The sequence below is a fragment of the Neoarius graeffei genome, chromosome 2, assembly GCF_027579695.1.
Source record: "Neoarius graeffei isolate fNeoGra1 chromosome 2, fNeoGra1.pri, whole genome shotgun sequence".
NCBI lineage: Eukaryota > Metazoa > Chordata > Actinopteri > Siluriformes > Ariidae > Neoarius > Neoarius graeffei.
This window is the reverse complement of record NC_083570.1, coordinates 32809901-32833914: the sequence shown is the minus strand read 5'-3', so window position 1 is coordinate 32833914 and position 24014 is coordinate 32809901. Positions and strand designations below refer to the sequence as shown.

The following is a 24014-nucleotide window of genomic DNA, read 5'->3' as shown; positions in this document are numbered from 1 at the left end:
AAAAGTCGATTCAAGAACTTGAGAGAGCTTCATAAGTAGTGGACTGAGGGTGGTGTCAGTGCATCAAGAGCCACCACACAGACGTCTTCAGGAAAGGGTCTGCAACTGTCGCATTCCTAATATCAAGCCACTTCTGAACCAGAGACAACATCAGAAGCATCTTACCTGGGTTAAAGACAGAAAGAACTGGAATGTTGACTTCATAAAACACAGAGAACCAACACCAGCAGATGACATGGCACCCCAAATCATCACAGACTGTGAAAACTTAACACTGGACTTCAAACTCCTTGGATTCTCTGGCTCTCCACTCTTCCTCCAGATTCTCGGACCTTGATTTCCAAATGAAATGCAAAATTTACTTTCAGCTGAAAAGAGGATTTTGGACCACTGAGTAACAGTCCAGGTAAGATGCTTCTGATGTTGTCTCTGGTGCAGGAGTGGCTTGATATTAGGAATGCATCAGTTGTAGCCCCTTTCCTGAAGATATCTGTGCATGGTGTTTCTTGATGCACTGACACCAACATCAGTCCACTCCTTGTGAAGCTCTCCCAAGTTCTTGAATCAACTTTTTTTGCCTGTCCTTTTCCAGCCAGCCTTTTCAGCAATGACCTTCTGTGACTTACCTTCCTTGTGGAGGGTGTCGATGATCATCTTCTGGACAACTGTCAAGTCAGCAGTTTTCCCCATGATTGTGGTTGTGTGTACTGAACTAGACTGAGAGATACATGGTATTTATACTGTTTTACTCAAACTCAAAATGAAATATTCTAATAATTTGAAATACTGGATTTCTGATTTTCATGAGCTATAAGCCATAATCATCAAAATTAAAAGAAAAACGCCATGAAATATTTAACTTTACATGTAATGAATATAAAATATATGAAAGTTTTACCTTTGTGAATTCAATAAAATGAACTTTTTCACAGTATTCCAATATTTTGAGATGCACTAGTGTGGCTGTATATATATATATATATATATATATTATGGCATGCCGTTCAGGAAATTAATCTTTGAATATATTGAATGAATCCCTGAATATATTGAATGAAACATTGAATATATGGAATGAATCCCCGAATATATTGAATGAAACTTTGAATATATTGAATGAATCCCCGAATATATTGAATGAAACTCTGAATATATTGAATGAATCCCTAAATATATTGAATGAAACTTTGAATATATTGAATGAATCCCCGAATATATTGAATGAAACTCTGAATATATGGAATGAAACTTTGAATATATTGATTGAAACTCTGAATATATGGAATGAAACTCTGAATATATGGAATGAAACTCTGAATATATGGAATGAAACTTGGCTGACGTCATGAAGGCACTGCTGCAGTCCTGCAGCAAAAATGAGTCCGTCGGCTCGGGATTTGGTTGCGGCTATTTTAAGACATTGTTAACACTCTGGCGAATGCTTGTGGTTTTATTAGTGTTTACTTCTTTTATGTGCAACGAAGCTACGGTGACAAAGTCATTTCCCTCGTGGATTATATTTGCATAACGGTATTTTCTGTATATAAAACTAATTTGTAAATTTTGTTTGTCGAGTTTTACAGCGTTTCTCAATATACTCTAATACTCTCCTCTGAGTCAGAGTTTTTCTTGGGACCTGTTGTCTGTCTGCCGAGCTGTGGGAGCGGGGGCAGAATACAAAGTTTCATTCCATATATTCAAGGTTTCATTCAATATATTCAGGGATTCATTCAATATATTCAAAGTTTCATTCAATATATTCGGGGATTCATTCAATATATTCAAAGTTTCATTCCATATATTCAGAGTTTCATTCCATATATTCAAAGTTTCATTCAATATATTCAAAGTTTCATTCAATATATTCGGGAATTCATTCAATATATTCAGAGTTTCATTCAATATATTCAGGGATTCATTCCATATATTCAGAGTTTCATTCAATATATTCGGGGATTCATTCCATATATTCAATGTTTCATTCAATATATTCGGGGATTCATTCCATATATTCAAAGATTAATTTCCTGAACGGCATGCCATTTTTTATATATATATATATATATATATATATATATATATATATATATATATACATACACACACACACGTGTGTGTGATTTATTTATTTATTTATATTTTTGACCCTGTATGTATAATTTTGACCCTGTGTTGATTTCAGAAAACCCAAAGAAAATTAAAACTTGTGCACTAAATTCTAGTGTTTTTTTTTTAATTAAAGATGTATACTGTACATTCTGCCATAGAAAAAGAACAGTTCAAAGAAATTACTGACAGCCCAAATATTGCCATGACACTCATATATATCCAAGATGACATTCATGTCACTGTATGTAAACTTCTGATCACAGCTGATATATATATATATATATATATATATATATATATATATATATATATATATATATATATATATATATATATGAGAGAGAGAGAGAGAGAGACAGAGAGGATATTATACGGTGGTGGGAAGATATGAAGTTTGATATATTTTTCAGCACGAGTCTGGATGTAGTTTGTCTGAAAAATATGAGTGGCGTATTTCCCAGTAAAACAAAAAGTGTGTGTGTGTGTCCTGTATGTAGCAGATGGTGTTCCAGAGGGATGGAGTGGTAGGCAGGCCACTGAACAAGAAAACCAGGCAGCAACAATTTTGCAGGCGGGCTGGAAGGGCTACCTGGTGAGAGAAATTCTGAATGCTGCAAAACCAGGTAACATACAACACCCCTGCTTATTATTACCGCCATGTAACCTGCACATTTAGTACAGAACTATTATGAGTATAGACTGTAATAAGGGTCACTTACCTCTTTTAGGCAAGTAACAAATACAAGTACAAATACAAAGGTTTTTTATCTTTGCTATATTCCAGATAAAAAATATCATGACGAACCTTTATGTCAGGGTTAATGGATAATATGATCAGAGAAACCTCTTGATTTCTCCTGCTGTGTGTGTGTGTGTGTGTGTGTGTGCATGCGCGCATATAGGCATGCATGAACTTAAGCCCTTCAGCTCACACTTATCAATTAAGTTGCCAATCACTCTAAGTAAGAATGACAGCCCTGAGAACAACACTCGTCTCTTTCTCTGTCTTCATCTCCTCATCCATCTGGATTTGTCCCTTCAAGCATCCATTCCTCCTCTCACTGACATGCTGATGGATGCACAGAGAGACAAAGAATCAAAACAGATACATAACAGATAGGGAAACTACTTAAAAATAGAAACATTGACAAATTAGAGAAAAGTAACACAGAGAGAGATGGAGGGCTGCGTAATCTATAAGAGGGATGTGCATCTCCATCACCAAGGCCGAAGTGATGCGCATCTCGATGCATTACCAACAATCCAATACATTCAAAATACACATGAAGCAACTACTAATGCAATCCGAGACGACTCGCCCCTATTGTGCTATTTGACATGATTTGATTCAATGCAATGTGATTCAACTTAATATGATGCAATGCAAAAAAATATGATGCTATGCAATTTCAATATGGTAGCTCTTCCTCTTCCATGATAATCCTCCATGTGACTCCAAGAGGGACCTTTATTTTGACATCCCATTGGAGCCACACCTCCAACTCATGTGAGACTTGGCCTGAACAAGAATCTTCACAAGATTGGGGCAGTGACAGCAGTGCAGATGAGAGAGCGTGCTTGAGAAACAATTTAGAGAGGAGGAATCAATCTAAACATAAAACTCTTGATCAAAAAATACTTCATTTTTAAATAATAAAGGCATATGACCTCTACTAATAAATTATATATGAATTAATCAGATTATACCGATGAAAAGATGTTTCATCCCAAATTGTATCTGGTGCACACTCAGGGCAATCACATCATGAACTTTTAAATTGGTGCACCAATGTGAATCATCTCTAGTCTATATGAACAGTTTCAGAACATAGACAGATCCATGCAGAAACCACATTATTTAAACACAACTATTTTTTTTTTTACCAAGATCCAGTCTATTCAAGACAATTCAAAATCCAACCTGAAATACTTCGAACAAAATTCATTCTTGCATGAAAGAACATTGTATCCTCAAAACCAAATTTGTCATTTGAGTGACACTGTGACTCTTTCTAGAATTTCATCAGCATTGAAAGAGAGCACACTTTCAGGTCAGCTTTGCAAATGAAGGTGTCAACATTGAGCCATCATTTCTAAAAATGGTCCTGATCTGGCTCCGATACAAACATTGATCCATTCACTTTCAGGAAATGCTTTAACCTGGTCAGGGTTGTGGTGGAATCTGAGCCAATCCCAGTAAACATTCTGCACAAGGTGGAAGAATTCATCCAGAATTGGTCACCAGTCCAGCACAGGACACCGTGCATACACACATTCATGCTTACGAGCAATTTTGCATAGCCAATCTATCTATCTAAATATCTGCATGGTTTTTGGAAGTGGGAAGAAACTGGAGAACCCAGAGGAAACCAATGCGGACAAGGGAGGATCATGCAAAACTTCATGCATGCTCAGAAAAAGAGCTTTCAGAAATATTCTTCACTTGTGTCTTACACTGATAGCATGTATAAAATGCAATGCAGTATATGTCTTTTTACAACTTCAGCATGAATAGATTTATTTTTTTTGGGTGGGATTTTGTGATGGTGTTCAGGCTCTGAGGAGAATCAGAAAGTTGCCAAGACTCTGTTGGAGATGTGGACTTCAGTGGAATCGGACTTGGAGAAGCATGCTGTGTCTTTATTGAGGTAAATTACTCATTTCACCATCTGCTGGTGTTAATGTGTCTAAGTGTGGCTTATGTCTCAGTGCACAATTTTAGAAATGTTTTTCTTTGGGGGTGGTCAAGTTTAAACAATTGTTAGATGAGTCACAGAGCATGCACTGTGTGTGTGTGTGTGTGTTCTCTTGGAAGGTGTATGATCATGAACAATGAGCAGCTAGTGGATCTGTACCCATGTGGTGGGGATGAGTGGACGAAAATTACCTTCACCGATTACTCTGTCCCTGTCCATGAGTCAACCAGTTCCTGGGTCCTGCTTTTTAGGTCAAATGGCACAATAAATATGTAAACACTAGATAAAACTGAAAAAAGCAATATCATAGCCATAACCATGGCATGTGCAATAGCCACAATAATTAAGTTACTATCGTCTGTCAAATGTTCATTATAGTTTCTTGTGTGTCCGCAGGGAGGTGTTCCATGTTCCAAAAGCCATATTACTTGTGCCTAAGATCTACTCTCCATTTCCATGTTACCTTGATGTCATCAACAATGACACTAAGGAGGAAATACCTAAATTCTTCAATAGTGTATTGCCATTTACATACACACCAAATAAGGTGTGTGTATTTGTATGTGGTGAATGTATTATATACAGTGGTGCTTGAAAGTTTGTGAACCCTTTAGAATTTTCCATATTTCTGCATAAATATGACCTAAAACATCATCAGATTTTCACACAAGTCCTAAAAGTAGATAAAGAGAACCCAGTTAAACAAATGAGACAAAAATATTATACTTGGTCATTTATTTATTGAGGAAAATGATCCAATATTACATATCTGTGAGTGGCAAAAGTATGTGACCCTTTGCTTTCAGTATCTGGTGTGACCCCCTTGTGCAGTAATAACTGCAACTAAACATTTGCGGTAACTGTTGATCAGTCCTGCACACTGGCTTGGAGGAATTTTAGCCCGTTCCTCCGTACAGAACAGCTTCAACTCTGGGATGTTGGTGGGTTTCCTCACATGAACTGCTCGCTTCAGGTCCTTCCACAACATTTCCATTGGATTAAGGTCAGGACTTTGACTTGGCCATTCCAAAACATTCACTTTATTCTTCTTTAACCATTCTTTGGTAGAACGACTTGTGTGCTTAGGGTTGTTGTCTTGCTGCATGACCCACCTTCTCTTGAGATTCAGTTAATGGACAGATGTCCTGATATTTTCCTTTAGAATTCACTGGTATAATTCAGAATTCATTGTTCCATCAATGATGGCAAGCCATCCTGGCCCAGATGCAGCAAAACAGGCCCAAACCATGATACTACCACCACCATGTTTCAGAGATGGGATCAGGTTCTTATGCTGGAATGCAGTGTTTTCCTTTCTCCAAACATAACGCTTCTCATTTAAACCAAAAAGTTCTACTTTGGTCTCATCTGTCCACAAAACATTTTTCCAATAGCCTTCTGGCTTGTCCACGTGATCTTTAGCAAATTGCAGATGAGCAGCAATGTTCTTTTTGGAGAGCAGTGGCTTTCTCCTTGCAACCCTGCCATGCACACCATTGTTGTTCAGTGTTCTCCTGATGGTGGACTCATGAACATTAACATTAGCCAATGTGAGAAAGGCCTTCAGTTGCTTAGAAGTTATCCTGGGGTCCTTTGTGACCTCACCAACTATTACACGCCTTGCTCTTGGAGTGATCTTTGTTGGTCGACCACTCCTGGGGAGGGTAACAATGGTCTTGAATTTCCTCCATTTGTATACAATCTATCTGACTGTGGATTGGTGGAGTCCAAACTCTTTAGAGACGGTTTTGTAACCTTTTCCAGCCTGATGAGCATCAACAACGCTTTTTCTGAGGTCCTCAGAAATCTCCTTTGTTCGTGCCATGATACACTTCCACAAACGTGTTGTGAAGATCAGACTTTGATAGATCCCTGTTCTTTAAATAAAACAGGGTGCCCACTCACACCTGATTGTCATCCCATTGACTGAAAACACCTGACTCTAATTTCACCTTCAAATTAACTGCTAATCCTAGAGGTTCACATACTTTTGCCACTCACAGATATGCAATATTGGATCATTTTCCTCAATACATAAATGACCAAGTATAATATTTTGTCTCATTTGTTTAACTGGGTTCTCTTTATCTACTTTTAGGACTTGTGTGAAAATCTGATGATGTTTTAGGTCGTATTTATGCAGAAATATAGAAAATTCTAAAGGGTTCACAAACTTTCAAGCACCACTGTACCAGTGAGCCAAAACATTATAACCACCTGCCTAATATAATGCCAAAACAAGGACTGTTAAGGCATAGACTCTTCGAGACCTCTGTAGGTGCCCTGTCATATCTGCCATCAAGACATTAGCAGCAGATCCTTTAAGTCATGTAAGATCAGACTTGTTGTTCCAGCACATCCCACAGATGCTCAATCAGATTGAGACCTGGGCCATGGTAACACTTTGAACTCTTTGTCATGTTCCTTAAACCATTCATGTGCAGTGTGGCAGGGCACATTATCCTCCTGAAAGAAGCCACTAGGGAATACCATTACTGTGAAGGTATGTAAACTGGTCCACAATGATGTTTAGGTATGTATGTATCAAACTGACATCCACATGAATGCCAGGACCCAAGGTTTCCCAGCACAACATTGCCCAGAGCATCACACTCCCTCCCTCCATGTCTGCTTCCCATAGCGCATCCTGGTACCATGACTGCCCCAGAGATATGGCATAAACGTACCTGGTGATATAATAAAAAGGAACTCATTGGACCAGGCAACCTTATTGCACTGCTCCAAGGTCCAGTTCTGGTGCTTGTTTGCCCATTTTAGGTGCTTGTGATGGTGGACAATAGGCAAACAAGCATGGTGGACAAGATGGTGGACATGGACACACTGGTCTGCTGCTACACAGCCCCATAAGCGGCATGATGTGATGGACTGTGTATTGTGACTCATTACTCAGTTATCATCATTTAAATTTCTGTGGCTTTTGCCAGAGTAGCCCTTCTGTCAGAATAGTCTTCATTGCCCTCATATGTTGATAAGCCTTGGATACCCAAATCCCTGCCACCGGTTTTTGGTTTTTGCCTCCTGGGAGCACTATCGGTGGGTACTCACCACTACTGATTGGGAACACCCCACAAGCCTTGCCATACTGGAGATGCTCTGACACAGTCTTGTGGATATAAAGTGACCATGTGGCCCTTGTCAAAGTTGCTCAGGTCTTCACACTTGCCCATTTCTCCTGCATCCAGTACATTACGAGAACCAACTGCTTACCATCTACTATATAACTTGCACCACTGTTATGAAATGGTAATTGCATCATCTGTAAGTGGTCATAATATTTTGGCTCATCTGTGAATCTACTATAGATGCATCAAATTAAATCAATCACGAAACCAACATAGTGTCCTTTTAAGGTGTTGAGCCATCATGAGCTGCCAGAATTGCTTCAGTGTACTTTGCTATAGATTCTGAGTCTCTGGAGCTGTACTGGGAGATGAACACCATTCATCCAACAGATATTCTCACAATTATCAGTTTGATGATGGTGGTAGAGAAGGCTGTCTCTGATGTTGCTCTGATATTTTCCGTAGGTTGTCACACCCATCAGTATAGAAATATTTCATCATTTTTTTAGTGACTTGCAGTGAGGGGACAGCAAAAAAAAAAAAGCACAACTGAGCCACCAATTTTTTTTCCCATTAGTTACCCATCTGCATGTACTGTACTATTAGTAGTGTACATACTGTATTATGTGTGGTCTGTGTGTTAAATGTAGTGTATCATTTCTAGGCTGGCTACACTTTTGTGGCGTACACCAGCAAAATGTCTGTAGTAGGAGAATCATGGCGATTGCGTCTGATCAGTTCCCGAGAGCAACTGGCCCAGCTGGCAAAAGAAAAACCAGTCAGCAACTTCTTAGTGAAGGAGTTCAAAGATTACTACCTACCTAACAAGAAGAACATTATCTGCAGGTCTGACCACATATACTCTTACTTACATGCACACAGGGTTGTCAAATTCTGTATGAAAGACATTTGAAATTGAATTAATTATAGACTTTTTTGTGAACATGGACAGAAATTAGCAGTTAACAACTGTTACTTTGTTAAACAAACAAAATCCCAATGAGACAATATAAATTTTATTTATTTGATAGATTTAAGTTATAAATACATTTGTAACAATTTGTTTTGCTCTGTAGACCTAATATTTAAGATATGATATTGCTAATTAAATTTACAATATATTAGGAATAACATGAAAAATCATGCCTTTATACAGAAAAAATACACAACGCGCTTTTTAACTTTGAATGTTAATTACACCAGAGACTCATTCCGTAAATGTTAAATAAAAAAAACTTCACCACATTGATTATACATTTTACTTTATTAAACAACAATTAAGAAAACAAAACTTATCCACTGTACACGTCATTGTGTATAAGCTGTTACTATAGTAACAATAATGTATTAGAACAAGCACATTAATAATAAACCTATCATTAATGCTGCAGGTGGAACAGTGCTGCTGTTATACAGAAATAATTCACACCTTTTGACCAATCAGATTCGAGAATTCAACCACACTGTAATATAAATGTATATTACAAGTAGCACTAAGAGATATAATAAATACTATAACACACTTAGCTATAGCTAAGCTTCCACACAATACAATATTTTTTCAATTTATAAAGCAATGAAGCATTGATTTGATATTTGATGATACCATCATACTGTACCTGAAACGATATGTATCAGTCAGCCTATCATTAATTCATGAAGGTTGACAACATAGAGAACAATGGTGAAATTCATACTGCTTTATTCCAGAATACATGTTTTGATGACCTAGTGTTAGAAAGGTATAGCTTACTTAGCTGTCTATCTCTCAGGCATACGGTGAAAGTCTCATGTGATCAGGTTGCCACAGTGCAATTCCAGACTTCAGAAGAGGATGTCTATATTAAACTCAGCATCCTGGACCATGAGAGAGAGGTGGACAGCAAGACAGGCCAAGGACACGTTGTTATCCCTATGTGCTACTTTTCGGCCAGTGACGGTGTGTTAAATGGATATATCTCACAAACACACACACACACGCACACACACAAATGTGAGATAAACATCTATAGAGATGTTGGTCTATAGAGACGCTCTGATAGTACATTGGATATTATGCTGTTCTGTAAAGACATTGATCGAAAATTGCAGACTGTGCTGTTCTGTGGAGATGCTGTGATTGAAATTTGAAGTCTGCTGTTCTATAGAAATGCTGTTATGGAGTATTAGAGACTGTGCTGTTCTATAGAGATGCTGTAATGGAAATTTGAAGACTGCTGTTTCTATAGAGACTGATAGAGCGTTCGAGACTGTGCTTTTCTATAGATGCTGTGGTAGAGTGTTGGAAATTGTGCTGTTCTACACACAGATGCTCTGATAGTACGCTGGAGACTCTGCTGTTCTATAGAGACAAAGATAGGGCATTGGAGACTCTGCTGTTCTATAGAGATACTGATAGAAATTTGAAGACTGCAGTTCTATAGAAATGCTGTGATGGAGCATTAGAGACTGTGCTGTTCTACAGAGATGCTGTAACAGAAATTTGAAGACTGTGCTGTCCTATAGAGATACTGTAATAGAAATTTGAAGACTGCTGTTCTATAGACAGACTGATAGAGCGTTCGAGACTGTGCTGTTCTATATAGATACTGTGATAGAACATTGGAGACTGTGCTTTTCTCTACAGTTGCTGTGATAGACCATTGGAGACTGTGCTGTTCTATAGAGATCCTGTGATAGACCATTGGAGACTGTGCTGTTCTGTAGAGAGCCTGTGATAGAAAATTGGAGACTGTGCTGTTCTATAGAAATGCTGTGATAGAACAGTGGAGACTGTGCTGTTCTGTAGATATCCTGTGATAGAACAATGGAGACTGTGCTGTTCTATAGATATGCTATGATAGAACAGTGGAGACTGTGCTGTTCTACAAAGATGCTGTGATAGACCATTGGAGACTGTGCTGTTCAATAGAGATGCTGTGATAGAAATTTGAAAACAGTGCTGTTTTATAGAGATGCTATGATAGAACACTAGAGACTGTGCTGTTCTATAGAGATGCTGTGATAGAACATTGGCAATTGTGCTGTTCCATAGAGATGGTGTAATAGACCATTGGAGACTGTGCTGTTCTATAGAGATGCTGTGATAGACCATTGGAGACTGTGCTGTTCTATAGAGATCCTGTGATAGAACACTGAAGACTGTGCTGTTCTATAGAGATGCTGTGATAGAACAGTGGAGACTGTGCTATTCTGTAGAGATCCTGTGATAGAACAGTGGAGACTGTGCTGTTCTATACAGATGCTGTGATAGAACAGTAGAGACTGTGCTGTTCTGTAGAGATCCTGTGATAGAACACTGGAGACTGTGCTGTTCTGTAGAGATCCTGTGATAGAACACTGGAGACTGTACTGTTCTATAGAGATGCTACGTATGATAGAACACTGGAGACTGTGCTGTTCTATACAGATGCTGTGATAGAACAGTGGAGACTGTGCTGTTCTGTAGAGATCCTGTGATAGAACACTGGAGACTGTGCTGTTCTATAGAGATCCTGTGATAGAACAGTAGAGATTGTGCTGTTCTGTAGAGATCCTGTGATAGAACACTGGAGACTGTGCTGTTCTATACAGATGCTGTGATAGAACAGTAGAGACAGTGCTGTTCTGTAGAGATCCTGTGATAGAACACTGGAGACTGTGCTGTTCTATACAGATGCTGTGATAGAACAGCGGAGAATGTGCTGTTCTATAGAGATGCTGTGATAGACCATTGGAGACTCATCTCATCTCATTATCTCTAGCCGCTTTATCCTTCTACAGGGTCACAGGCAAGCTGGAGCCTATCCCAGCTGACTACAGGCGAGAGGCGGGGTACACCCTGGACAAGTCGCCAGGTCATCACAGGGCTGACACATAGACACAGATAACCATTCACACTCACATTCACACCTACGGTCAATTTAGAGTCACCAGTTAACCTAACCTGCATGTCTTTGGACTGTGGGGGAAACCGGAGCACCCGGAGGAAACCCACGCGGACACGGGGAGAACATGCAAACTCCACACAGAAAGGCCCTCGCCGGCCCCGGGGCACGAACCCAGGACCTTCTTGCTGTGAGGCGACAGTGCTAACCACTACACCACCGCCTCCATTGGAGACTGTGCTTTTCAATAGAGATGCTGTGATAGAACAGTGGAGACTGTGCTGTTTAATAGAGATGCTGTGATAGACCATTGGCGATTGTGTTGTTCCATAGAGATGCTGTAATAGACCATTGGAGGCTGTGTTGTTCTATAGAGATGCTTGTGATAGAACAGTGGAGACTGTGCTGTTCTGTAGAGATCCTGTGATAGAACAGTGGAGACTGTGCTGTTCTATATAGATGCTGTGATAGAACAGTAGAGACTGTGCTGTTCTGTAGAGATCCTGTGATAGAACAGTGGAGACTGTGCTGTTCTGTAGAGATCCTGTGATAGAACACTGGAGACTGTGCTGTTCTATAGAGATCCTGTGATAGACCATTGGAGACTGTGCTGTTCTGTAGAGAGCCTGTGATAAAAAAAAAATTGGAGACTGTGCTGTTCTATAGAAATGCTGTGATAGAACAGTGGAGACTGTGCTGTTCTGTAGAGAGTCTGTGATAGAAAATTGGAGACTGTGCTGTTCTATAGAAATGCTGTGATAGAACAACGGTGACTGTTCTGTTCTATAGAGATGCTGTGATAGAACAGTGGAGACTGTGCTGTTCTACAGAGATGCTGTGATAGACCATTGGAGTCTGTGCTGTTCAATAGAGATGCTGTGATAGAACAGTGGAGACTGTGCTGTTCTGTAGAGAGCCTGTGATAAAAAAAAATTGGAGACTGTGCTGTTCTATAGAAATGCTGTGATAGAACAGTGGAGACTGTGCTGTTCTATAGAAATGCTGTGATAGAACAACGGTGACTGTTCTGTTCTATAGAGATGCTGTGATAGAACAGTGGAGACTGTGCTGTTCTACAGAGATGCTGTGATAGACCATTGGAGTCTGTGCTGTTCAATAGAGATGCTGTGATAGAACAGTGGAGTCTGTGCTGTTCTATAGAGATGCTGTGATAGAAATTTGAAAACTGTGCTGTTTTATAGAGATGCTATGATAGAACACTAGAGACTGTGCTGTTCAATAGAGATGCTGTGATAGAACAGTGGAGACTGTGCTGTTCTGCAGAGAGCCTGTGATAGAAAATTGGAGACTGTGCTGTTCTATAGAAATGCTGTGATAGAACAACGGTGACTGTTCTGTTCTATAGAGATGCTGTGATAGAACATTGGCGATTGTGCTGTTCCATTGAGATAGTGTAATAGACCATTGGAGACTGTGCTGTTCTATAGAGATGATGTGATAGACCATTGGAGACTGTGCTGTTCTATAGAGATCCTGTGATAGAACACTGAAGACTGTGCTGTTCTATAGAGATGCTGTGATAGAGCAGTGGAGACTGTGCTGTTCTGTAGAGATCCTGTGATAGAACACTGGAGACCGTGCTGTTCTATAGAGATGCTGTGATAGAACAGTAGAGACTGTGCTGTTCTGTAGAGATCCTGTGATAGACCACTGGAGACTGTGCTGTTCTATAGAGATGCTACGTATGATAGAACACTGGAGACTGTGCTGTTCTATAGAGATGCTGTGATAGAACATTGGCGATTGTGCTGTTCTATAGAGATGCTGTAATAGACCATTGGAGACTGTGCTGTTCTATAGAGATCCTGTGATAGAGCAATGGAGACTTCTGTTCTACAGAGATGCTGTGATAGAACAGTAGAGACTGTGCTGTTCTGTAGAGATCCTGTGATAGACCACTGGAGACTGTGCTGTTCTATAGAGATGCTACGTATGATAGAACACTGGAGACTGTGCTGTTCTATAGAGATGCTGTGATAGAACATTGGTGATTGTGCTGTTCTATAGAGATGCTGTAATAGACCATTGGAGACTGTGCTGTTCTATAGAGATCCTGTGATAGAGCAATGGAGATTGTGCTGTTCTATAGAGATGTTGTGATAGAACAATGGCGACTGTGCTGTTCTACAGAGATGCTTTGATAGACCATTGGAGACTGTGCTGTACAGTAGAGATGCTGTGATAGAACAGTGGAGATTGTGCTGTTCTATAGAGATGTTGTGATAGAACATTGGTGATTGTGCTGTTCTATAGAGATGCTGTAATAGACCATTGGAGACTGTGCTGTTCTATAGAGATCCTGTGATAGAGCAATGGAGACTGTGCTGTTCTATAGAGATGCTGTGATAGAACAATGGCGACTGTGCTGTTCTACAGAGATGCTTTGATAGACCATTGGAGACTGTGCTGTACAGTAGAGATGCTGTGATAGAACAGTGGAGATTGTGCTGTTCTATAGAGATGCTGTGATAGAACATTGGTGATTGTGCTGTTCTATAGAGATGCTGTAATAGACCATTGGAGACTGTGCTGTTCTATAGAGATCCTGTGATAGAGCAATGGAGATTGTGCTGTTCTATAGAGATGTTGTGATAGAACAATGGCGACTGTGCTGTTCTACAGAGATGCTTTGATAGACCATTGGAGACTGTGCTGTACAGTAGAGATGCTGTGATAGAACAGTGGAGATTGTGCTGTTCTATAGAGATGCTGTGATAGAACATTGGTGATTGTGCTGTTCTATAGAGATGCTGTAATAGACCATTGGAGACTGTGCTGTTCTATAGAGATCCTGTGATAGAGCAATGGAGACTGTGCTGTTCTATAGAGATGCTGTGATAGAACAATGGCGACTGTGCTGTTCTACAGAGATGCTTTGATAGACCATTGGAGACTGTGCTGTACAGTAGAGATGCTGTGATAGAACAGTGGAGATTGTGCTGTTCTATAGAGATGTTGTGATAGAAATTTGAAAACTGTGCTGTTTTATAGAGATGCTATGATAGAACACTAGAGACTGTGCTGTTCAATAGAGATGCTGTGATAGAACAGTGGAGACAGTGCTGTTCAGTAGAGATGCTGTGATAGAACAGTGGAGACTGTGCTGTTCTATAAAGATGCTGTGATAGAAATTTGAAAGCTGTGCTGTTTTATAGAGATGCTATGATAGAACACTAGAGACTGTGCTGTTCTATAGAGATGCTGTGATAGAACATTGGCGATTGTGCTGTTCCATAGAGATGGTGTAATAGACCATTGGATACTGTGCTGTTCTATAGAGATGCTGTGATAGACCATTGGAGACTGTGCTGTTCTGTAGAGATCCTGTGCTAAAACACTGGAGACTGTGCTGTTCTATAGAGATCCTGTGATAGAACAGTAGAGACTGTGCTGTTCTATAGAGATGCTGTGATAGAAATTTGAAGTCAGGTGTCCACAAACTGGTTATATAGTGTATTGTTTGCGATCCAGTCTCTTCATTTTTAGAAGCTATCAAAAATTCTGACTCTTATCCCTTATATTTGAAAATGCAGAATTTTTTTCTTCTGTTAAACAGTACTGTAGTAGTGACATCAGTGTGGCATTCAACAACAAATTTGCACCAGAATCACTAAACACAGTTCAACCAAATTCAATATGAAGACAATAATAATTAAGAGGTCCATAGCATGGGAGCTTTAATATACTTCAGGTTGGAGGTTTTCAGTAATAAAAGAAATAGTGGAATCAAAAATATCAATTGTTTGTTTGTGCGTGCATGCGTGTGTGCGCGTATGTGTTCCTTCCTTGCCCTCAGTTTTACAGGGATAGACTCTAGATCTTGGCCAACTTTGTGGCAAGCTTAACCACAATTTATTCACCTTCATGACACATTAAATGAGTTTATGAATAAATTCTAGGCAACTTACAGGTCTCCTTAATACCTTGGTTGTTATTCTTTTCAAAACTTTAGGTCTCTTCAGTTGACATCTTACCTAAACTGACAACCACTCTCTTAGTTTCTTAGCTACCGCCTGACACTGGCGGTTCTTGTGTATTTATAGAGTGTTATCCGTCTGTATGTGTGTATGTCCGTATGTGCACCAGGTTCCTGCGGCAGTGCTGTGGAGAAAGCGGGGGTGAGTCAGTCTCAGGACGGCCCTGGCGGGGGTCATGAGGAAGGCAGAGGAGCCTCTGAGTGCCAGCCTGCCCAAATGGTATCCATCAATACGGACAAATCCTGTTCATCACTGTCACTGATAGACTGCCTTGTGTGTGTGCATGCGTGTGTGTGTGTATAGAGCTCTGAGCTCAGAGGGAAGGTATATGTTGTCTTCTGGATCTTTTTTTTTTCAGTGATGGCTCATATACACCAATCAACCATAATATTATAACCACTGGGAAGTGAATACACATTGATTATCTCATTACAGTGGCACCTGTCAAGGGGTGGGATAAAGTAGGCAGCAAACAAACAGTTCTCAAAATTGGTGTGTTGGAAGCAGGAAAAATGGACAAGTGTAAGAATCTGAGTGACTCTGACAAGGGCCAAATTGTGATGGCTAGATTATTGAGTCTGAGCATCTCCAAAATAGCACATCTTGTGGGGTGTTCCTGGTACACAGTGGTTAGTACCTACCAAAAGTGGTCCAAGGAAGGGCAACCGGTGGACCGGCGACAGGGTCATGGGTACCCAAGGCTCATTGATTCGCATGGGACACAAAGGCTAGCTCATATGGTCCAATTCCACAGAAGAGCTACTGTGGCACAAACTGCTGAAAAAGTTAATGCTGACATCTTTCTGTTTTAGCCAGCATTAACTTTTTCAGCAGGTTGCATTAACTTTAATGCCGGATGCCCTTCCTGGTGGAGATATGTATGCAGCAATATGATTTCATGCCAGGATAGATGCAATATTTGCTTTGAGAATATGTTGATGAAAAATTATAGAGAAGGCCAGAAGGAGCTGCATTGTGTGTTTGTGGATTTAGAGAAGGCATATGACAGGGTGCTGAGAGAGGAGTTGTGGTACTTCATGAGGAAATCAGGAATGGCAGAGAAGTATGTGAGATTGGTGCAGGATATATATGAGGACATTGTGATGAGTGAGATGGATAGTGGGAATGATGAAGGCATTTAAGGTGGATGTTGGATTGCACCAGGGCTTGGCCCTAAGCCCTTTCTTGTTTGCAATGGTAATGGGCAGGTTGACAGACAACATCAGGCAAGAGGCCCCATGGACAATGATGTTTGTAGATGATATTGTAGTGAGAATAGGGAGCAAGTGGAAGAAAACTTAGACATGTAGGTATGCACTAGAGAGAAGGGGAATGAAAGTCAGTTAGGAGCAAGACGGTGTACATGTGCATGAATGAGGGTGAGGACAGTGGAATGGTACAGCTTCAAGGAATAGAGGTGGTCACAGCAGATGAGTTCAAATATCTGGGGTGAACTGTACAAAGCAATGGCGAGTGCAGAAGAGAAGTGAAGAAGAGAGTGCAAGAAGGTTGGAATGGATGGAATGGATGGAGGAGTGTCAAGAGTGATTTGTGACAGAAGGGTACCAGCAAGAGTGAAAGGGAACGTGTACAAGACGGTAGTAAGCAGCTATGTTGTATGATTTGGAGACAGTGGCACTGACAAAAAGACAAAAGGCTGAACTGGAGGTGGCAGAGTTGAAGATGCTGAGATTTTCACTGAGAGTGACAAAGTTGGACAGGATTAGAAATGAGTATATTAGAGGGACAGCACATGTAGGACGGCTTGGAGACAAAATGAGACAAGTGAGCTTGAGATGGTTTCGACACATACAGAGGAGAGATCCAGGGTATATTGGAAAAAGAATGCTGGAGATGGAGTTGCTAGGTTGAAGGAAAAGAGGAAGACCAAAGATGAGATTTACGGATGTGGTGAAGGAGGACATGAGGATGGTTGGTGTGACAGAAAAAGAAACTGAGGAAAGGAGGAGATGGATGGACATTATCCGCTGTGGTGACCCCTAACGGGAACAGCTGAAAAAAAAAAGAACGTTTTCAGCAGTTTGTGCTACAGTAGCTCTTCTGTGGGATTGGAACATATGGGTTAGCTTTCGTGCCCCATGTGAATCAAAGGGCCTTCAACACCCATGACCGGTTCACTGGTTGTCCTTCCTTGGACCACTTTTGGTAGGCATTAATCACTGTATTAGAGCCCTGCACTCCTGCGGGAGTCCCGTGGGACCCGACGCAAAGCAGTGCGGCGCGGGACAAATTTTGAAAGCTCATTGCGGGCGCGGGCGAGATTGCACAATGCGGGAGCGGGCGGGAGAGGTGATAAGCTGCAGTCCCGCTAACTAAAAACGTGTTTAAAATAAAATTTATAAATTATTAATTTATGTCTATCACATATAATTTGTGCTGGATATTTTATTTGGCATTAATAAAAACATTTTAAGATGCCTAAATTTGCGGATGTGATCTAATCTCGCGTACTTTTCTGATTCCTTTCCGCTCTTCCATGTTTGAGATCTCCGATCATGGCAGAAGAGCAGAGCTCCTCTAGTGAAGCTCACAGTGCTTCAGAAGTAAGTGCTGCTTTAAAAAGAGGTACATTTACCGTTAAAAAGTCAAGAGTCCTGAAATCAGACATTTGGAAGTCGTTCTCACTCAGCTAAGCTCAGCATGTTTCATTCCCCAAGCCAATGACAAGAACTTTCATGAGAAATAACGCGAACGTCTGCATCATGCGGGATTTGAGGGCGGGAGTGGGACAAAATATGGCAGGCGCGGGCTGGAGCAGGACTGAAAATCATAATTCTTGGCGGGAGCGGGACTGCACAATGCGGGAGCGGGCGGGAGCGGGACTGAAAATTCTGTCCCGCGCAGACCTCTACACTGTATATCAGGAACACCCCACAAGATGTGCCATTTTGGAGATGCTCAGACCCAGTCATCTAGCTATCACAATTTGGCCCTTGTCAAATTCGCTCAGGTCCTTACGTTTGCCCATTTTTCCTGCTTCCAACACATCAACTTCAAGAACTGACTGTTCTTTTGCTGCCTACTATATCCCACCCCTTGACAGGTGCCACTGTAATGAGATAATTAATGTTATTCACTTCACCTGTCAGTGTTATAATGTTATGGGTGATCGGTGTATGGTTATATTTTAAAGCACTTTCTGTGTGTGTGTGTGTGTGTGTGTGTGTGTGTGTGTGTGTGTGTGTGTGTGTGTGTGTTTCAGCATCATAAATACATTCTTCAAGCAGAGGTGCTTTACAACAGCTGGCCTTTGGAAGACTCACTGTCAGACTTCATCCAAACTCTAAGAGATAAGGAGAACAATGAGATGAGAGGTGAGCACAACAGCCAATCACAGATCCTCAATCACACATCTGTTTAATCAGTCTACTTCCTGTAATGAGATGTGCGTTTTGACATCTTTGCAAAGGTGTATGGATACTATGGGTGTTGCTCAGTGTCAAGGTAGGATCCTAAACTGACTGCATTTTAAGGATGCCATATCATTGAATCCTGCCAAATGATGGCTCCGATGTCTAGGATCCTTTGAATTCTACCAAGAACTGAGTCCTTCGTTCATAGAATTTTCAAGGATACCTGTCTGTGTCCTCAGCATTCTTAAAGCACCCACAATCTTATTTTCACATACAAGGGGGGACATTTTTAACGATACACACCTGCATGCAAATTTCATTTTTGCAGGGTATCCAGGAAAAACACATGAGGAAAGCGCTACCTGATTGGCCAGTGAATGGCTTTTGTTTCACTGCATTGTTTTGAAGGGAAATTCATTAACTCTGCCAACTTTGTTGAAGGAGGTTATGTTTTTGTCTCTGTGTGTTTTTTTTTTCTTTTGTCTGTTCCCAAGGTAACTCAAAAAGTAGTGAATGGATTTTGATGAAATTTTGAGGAAAGGTGGGCCGTGGGCCAAAGAACAATTGATTAGCTTTTGATGTAAATCAGAATATGTGGCTTGGTGGAGGTATACACTCTACTGAGTGCCCTTCTAGTTAAAAATCATAGTGTTTATCAACCCTAACCTTAACCATAACCCTTACCTTATTGCCATATGCGTTTTCTGAGATGGAGTAACCACACCTACACAATGTGGCAAAGCATTAAAGAATTCACCAGCCAATCAAGTCATACTTTCTTCATCACCGGCCAGTCAAGTAGCACCACCCTCATGGATATTCATGACCTTTCCTTTGCCACCCTGCAGAAAAGAAATTTGCCACTATGCACTTGCTAGACTGTTCCGTTATTTGTTCTCCGTATGCTGGGAAGGAGTCTTATCTAGCCTTTGAAGGATCCAACTTGGAAGGAACCATCCTTGACATTGAGAAACACTGATTAAGTTTAATCCATTAACTCATGAGAGACAACAAGGCACATGCATACACCATTAGGGAAGGAACCAATCATAAGATAATGGTGGAGCCAGAACAAAATGTAAATGGACCCCCCCCCCAAAAAAAAAGCCCAGAAAGTTGAGATCAGAAGTAGGAAAGTCAAGATTGTAAACACCACCATGCCTGCTTCAGTCTACTCTGGTTACCCAGTTTAGCCAATTGTTTAGTCTTTTATCCCAGTTCCACTATACTATAATGGTATTTTATTAACCAGCACTAGAAATTAGGAATGATTAAATCTCATTAAGCATTTATGGTGGTTGCTATAGGTTAAATGGTCAGCATCGCCCAAGTCATTGCAGCTGCAATACTAATGAATGAAGTGCTATGTATTGATGTACAGAGATTAAAAAAAAATTGTTTGCACACAGTGCCATGTTTATACGCAATGCAACCCATGATTTGGGGTTGTTAACCCTCTGGGGTCAAGAACTTTGCTGGCGAAGCTCGGCAGGTTTAGAATGAGTAGAGCATATATTTAGATAAATATCTTTGCGCGTTTTTATCATTCAGGCATGATAAACATATTGACAAACCTTTATACTTTGCACTTTCTTATGTGCCCATTGCCAAATATTATATTTTTTTAATTACCTAAATTAGATGAAACATAAAACTTGTCAGGGCGGCACAGTGGTGTAGTGGTTAGCGCTGTCGCCTCACATCAAGAAGGTCCGGGTTCGAGCCCCGTGGCCGGCGAGGGCCTTTCTGTGCGGAGTTTGCATGTTCTCCCCGTGTCCGCATGGGTTTCCTCCGGGTGCTCCGGTTTCTCCCACAGTCCAAAGACATGCAGGTTAGGTTAACTGGTGACTCTAAATTGACTGTAGGTGTGAATGTGAGTGTGAATGGTTGTCTGTGTCTATGTGTCAGGCCTGTGATGATCTGGCGACTTGTCCAGGGTGTACCCCGCCTTTCGCCCGTAGTCAGCTGGGATAGGCTCCAGCTTGCCTGCAACCCTGTAGAACAGGATAAAGTGGCTACAGATAATGAGATGAGATGAGGAGATGAGATAAAACTTGTCACCTTACTCATTCACACCAGAGTCAGAGTGCTGAACGCCCACTTACGCTTTCATAAAAGACTATTCACATGGTAATGGCATGATGATCACTTTCACTCTTTCAGTTTTGATGGATTTCTCTTTCACCGTGGGAACACCCACCGTAAACAGGATAAAATATGTCATCCATAGTTTAGGCTACCTGTTTGGAGGTAAAACTTGTACAGCAATTTGATGTTCAGGAGGCGCTTCGGATGATTCAGGACAGCAATTCAGTTCATGATTCAATTCAGGACAGCGATTCAATTCAATCTTGAGAACTGCGACACTGATGATGAACGGTGCCTTTTTTTTTTTTTACTTCAGCTCAATCCAGCCAAAGGTCAACTCGAGTAAGTGTAAATATTTCTTCTATTTATCATGAGCAGATCGGTTGATATGCATGTGCTGTAGTGCATACACAGGACAAAATAACTGAACAATTTTTCCAGGGTTAAAAGTATTTTCCTCAAAAATGGTTAATTTTGTTTAATTTTTAATTTAGAGAGTAAAATTTGGAATTGGAGTGGGAGCAAAATTACAGAGTAATTGTCTAACGAAGTAACAGAGTTGGTTGCGGCTCTAAACTGAGTAAAATAATACAAGAGTTAATTTCAAGACACACTGAATAGAGTCAAATACCACCACAAAGTGTAAAATATTAACACTGAATTGAAGAGAATTGACTCAAAAAACAGCTCCATCAAAAGAGTAACTTTCCCTATTTTTAGAGAGGGACCAAATGTTATCTGGCGTAGAGTAAAATTTTCATCAATTTGAGTAAATTTTACTCAGGCAAATTTCCTTTGTAATCTTTGCGTGTTTCTTGAGTAAACAAAATGTGCACTGGTGCTTGTTTGCTCTCTTTTCTTCTTCGTCTTTTTCTGGCACGCTAATGATTTTAGCATGCTCCGTCAATTTCAACAAATCTAAGCAGCATTTTCAGTCATATGATTTTTTTTTGCATTCAGCACAAGTTCAGCTACAATAACGCTACGTTCACACTGCAAGGCTTAATGCTCAATTCCGATTTTTTTGTGAAATCCGATTTTTTTGTGAGGTTGTTCACATTAACAAATATATGCGACTTGTATGTGATCCTCAGTATGAACGAAAAGCGACCTAAAAGTGTTCCGCATGCGCATTGCAGGATACGACGACGTCACACGCAGTGAGCATGGCCAGTGTTTACGGAAGTAAAACCGCCCGGTTGCGGTATGACTCATCCAATCTAGCTTGAATAGCTGCATCCCCCCAAATGGAAATCAGCTCCCTAACCTCTGCGTCCTTCCATTGAGAAGATTCAGAACCTTCACAGCCCAAAGCGTCCCTCGCATTGATGTCATGCGCAGGGGCGCAGATACGTTTTTTGAACTGGGGGGGACAAAAAACTGGGGGGGGGACAAAGCTGCCAGCAAACCAACCCCAACCCCGATATGCCTGTCAAACTTGTTGTTAGTAACCATAGCAACCAAGCTCGAGCTCGCAACCTGTGCAGTCTGCGCAGCTCAACCAACCGAATATCAGTCTTTGTTTTGTTTTATGTGAGTTGTTGCAACTATATGTATACACTGCTGTGCACCTCAATAAACCGAATGGTAATTAGTCTTTTGATTTTTCCGTGAGGTTTGCCTTATGCAAAGAAAGACAGCATAGACGTTTTTTCCTCCCTATAAGTGGGGGGGACCGAACGAGGTGAATTTAAATATGACTCATCCCACCCTCTATCTGCGCCCGTGATTATGCGCCATGTTGTTGTAACTTTTTTGAGAGACCCGCCGCCTACTTCAGCGCAGAATAGTGACGTTTGTGGCTTGTTGATGACGTGAAAGTCGGATGAATGCGACCTGGCGGTTCAGACTGAAGTCACATATGAAAAGAGCGGATAGGAATCGGAATTAGCACCACATATCCAAACGGCCTGGGTCGGATTTGAAAAAATCGGATCTGTGTCATTCATATTGTCAATAAAAGATCGGATACAGGTCACATATGGGCGAAAAGATCGGATTTGAGTCACTTCAGCCTGCAGTGTGAACGTAGCCTAAGATCTATGTAGTATGTATGTCATGATTGTACTTAAAAAAATAACAGATAAATGAAGCTGTTGTAAAAAGCAGTTTTAGAACTGTTAGAATGTGTGAAAAAACATTACCTTACCCATTGTGATGAACCATTTTGATCACTTGACCTGATGGGATTAAGAGTTGGCAGTGAGAGGGGTTTTCACTCTTCTCATTGAATGGAATGGAATTTTTTACTCTTCTCATTGAATACCCCTCCCATTGCCAACCGTTTGTCCCAAAACAATAGGACATACATTTTTGATGGACAGTTAATTGTCCAAATCAATGGAGTAGATTTAAGTTTTTGTGCTTGAGCCATACCTAAGACTGAACAGGATCACCTCAAGTGATCAAAACAGTTCGTCACAATCGGTAAGGTAATGTTTTTTCACACATTCCAACACAGTTCTAAAACTGCTTTTTAAAATATCTTCATTTGTGTTATTTTAAAAAAGTACAATCATGACATGCATACTACAGAGATATTATTATAGCTGAACTTGTGCTGAATACAAAAAAAGGCATATGACTTTGAAAATACTACTTAGATTTGTTGAACAACAAAAACAGAGCATGCCAAAATCATTTGCCAGAAAATACCCTCAGACCCCAGAGGGTTAAAGATTTTGTGAACTTGGTTTTAAATAAGAGACTTCACATTTAGTTAATTCTCCCAAAATCATGAAGATTATTGGACATTTGCAAGGATTTACACAAGATAAATCATCTTAACCTAGGATTAATA

The 24014-nt window shown here is 40.5% G+C and overlaps 1 protein-coding gene across 3 annotated transcripts in view; it reads left to right on the top strand.

Annotated features, from left to right (window-relative positions):
- Window positions 1-24014, top strand: part of adgb (androglobin) — a 137170-nt gene that overhangs the window by 86340 nt on the left and 26816 nt on the right. For all 3 annotated transcript variants that reach the window (XM_060914109.1, XM_060914108.1, XM_060914110.1), the window contains 8 exons: window positions 2607-2732; window positions 4664-4757; window positions 4925-5056; window positions 5202-5352; window positions 8553-8734; window positions 9661-9827; window positions 15862-15971; window positions 18976-19087. In XM_060914109.1, the coding sequence (XP_060770092.1) occupies window positions 2607-2732; window positions 4664-4757; window positions 4925-5056; window positions 5202-5352; window positions 8553-8734; window positions 9661-9827; window positions 15862-15971; window positions 18976-19087 (1074 nt within the window). The remainder of the gene's footprint in view (window positions 1-2606; window positions 2733-4663; window positions 4758-4924; window positions 5057-5201; window positions 5353-8552; window positions 8735-9660; window positions 9828-15861; window positions 15972-18975; window positions 19088-24014) is intronic.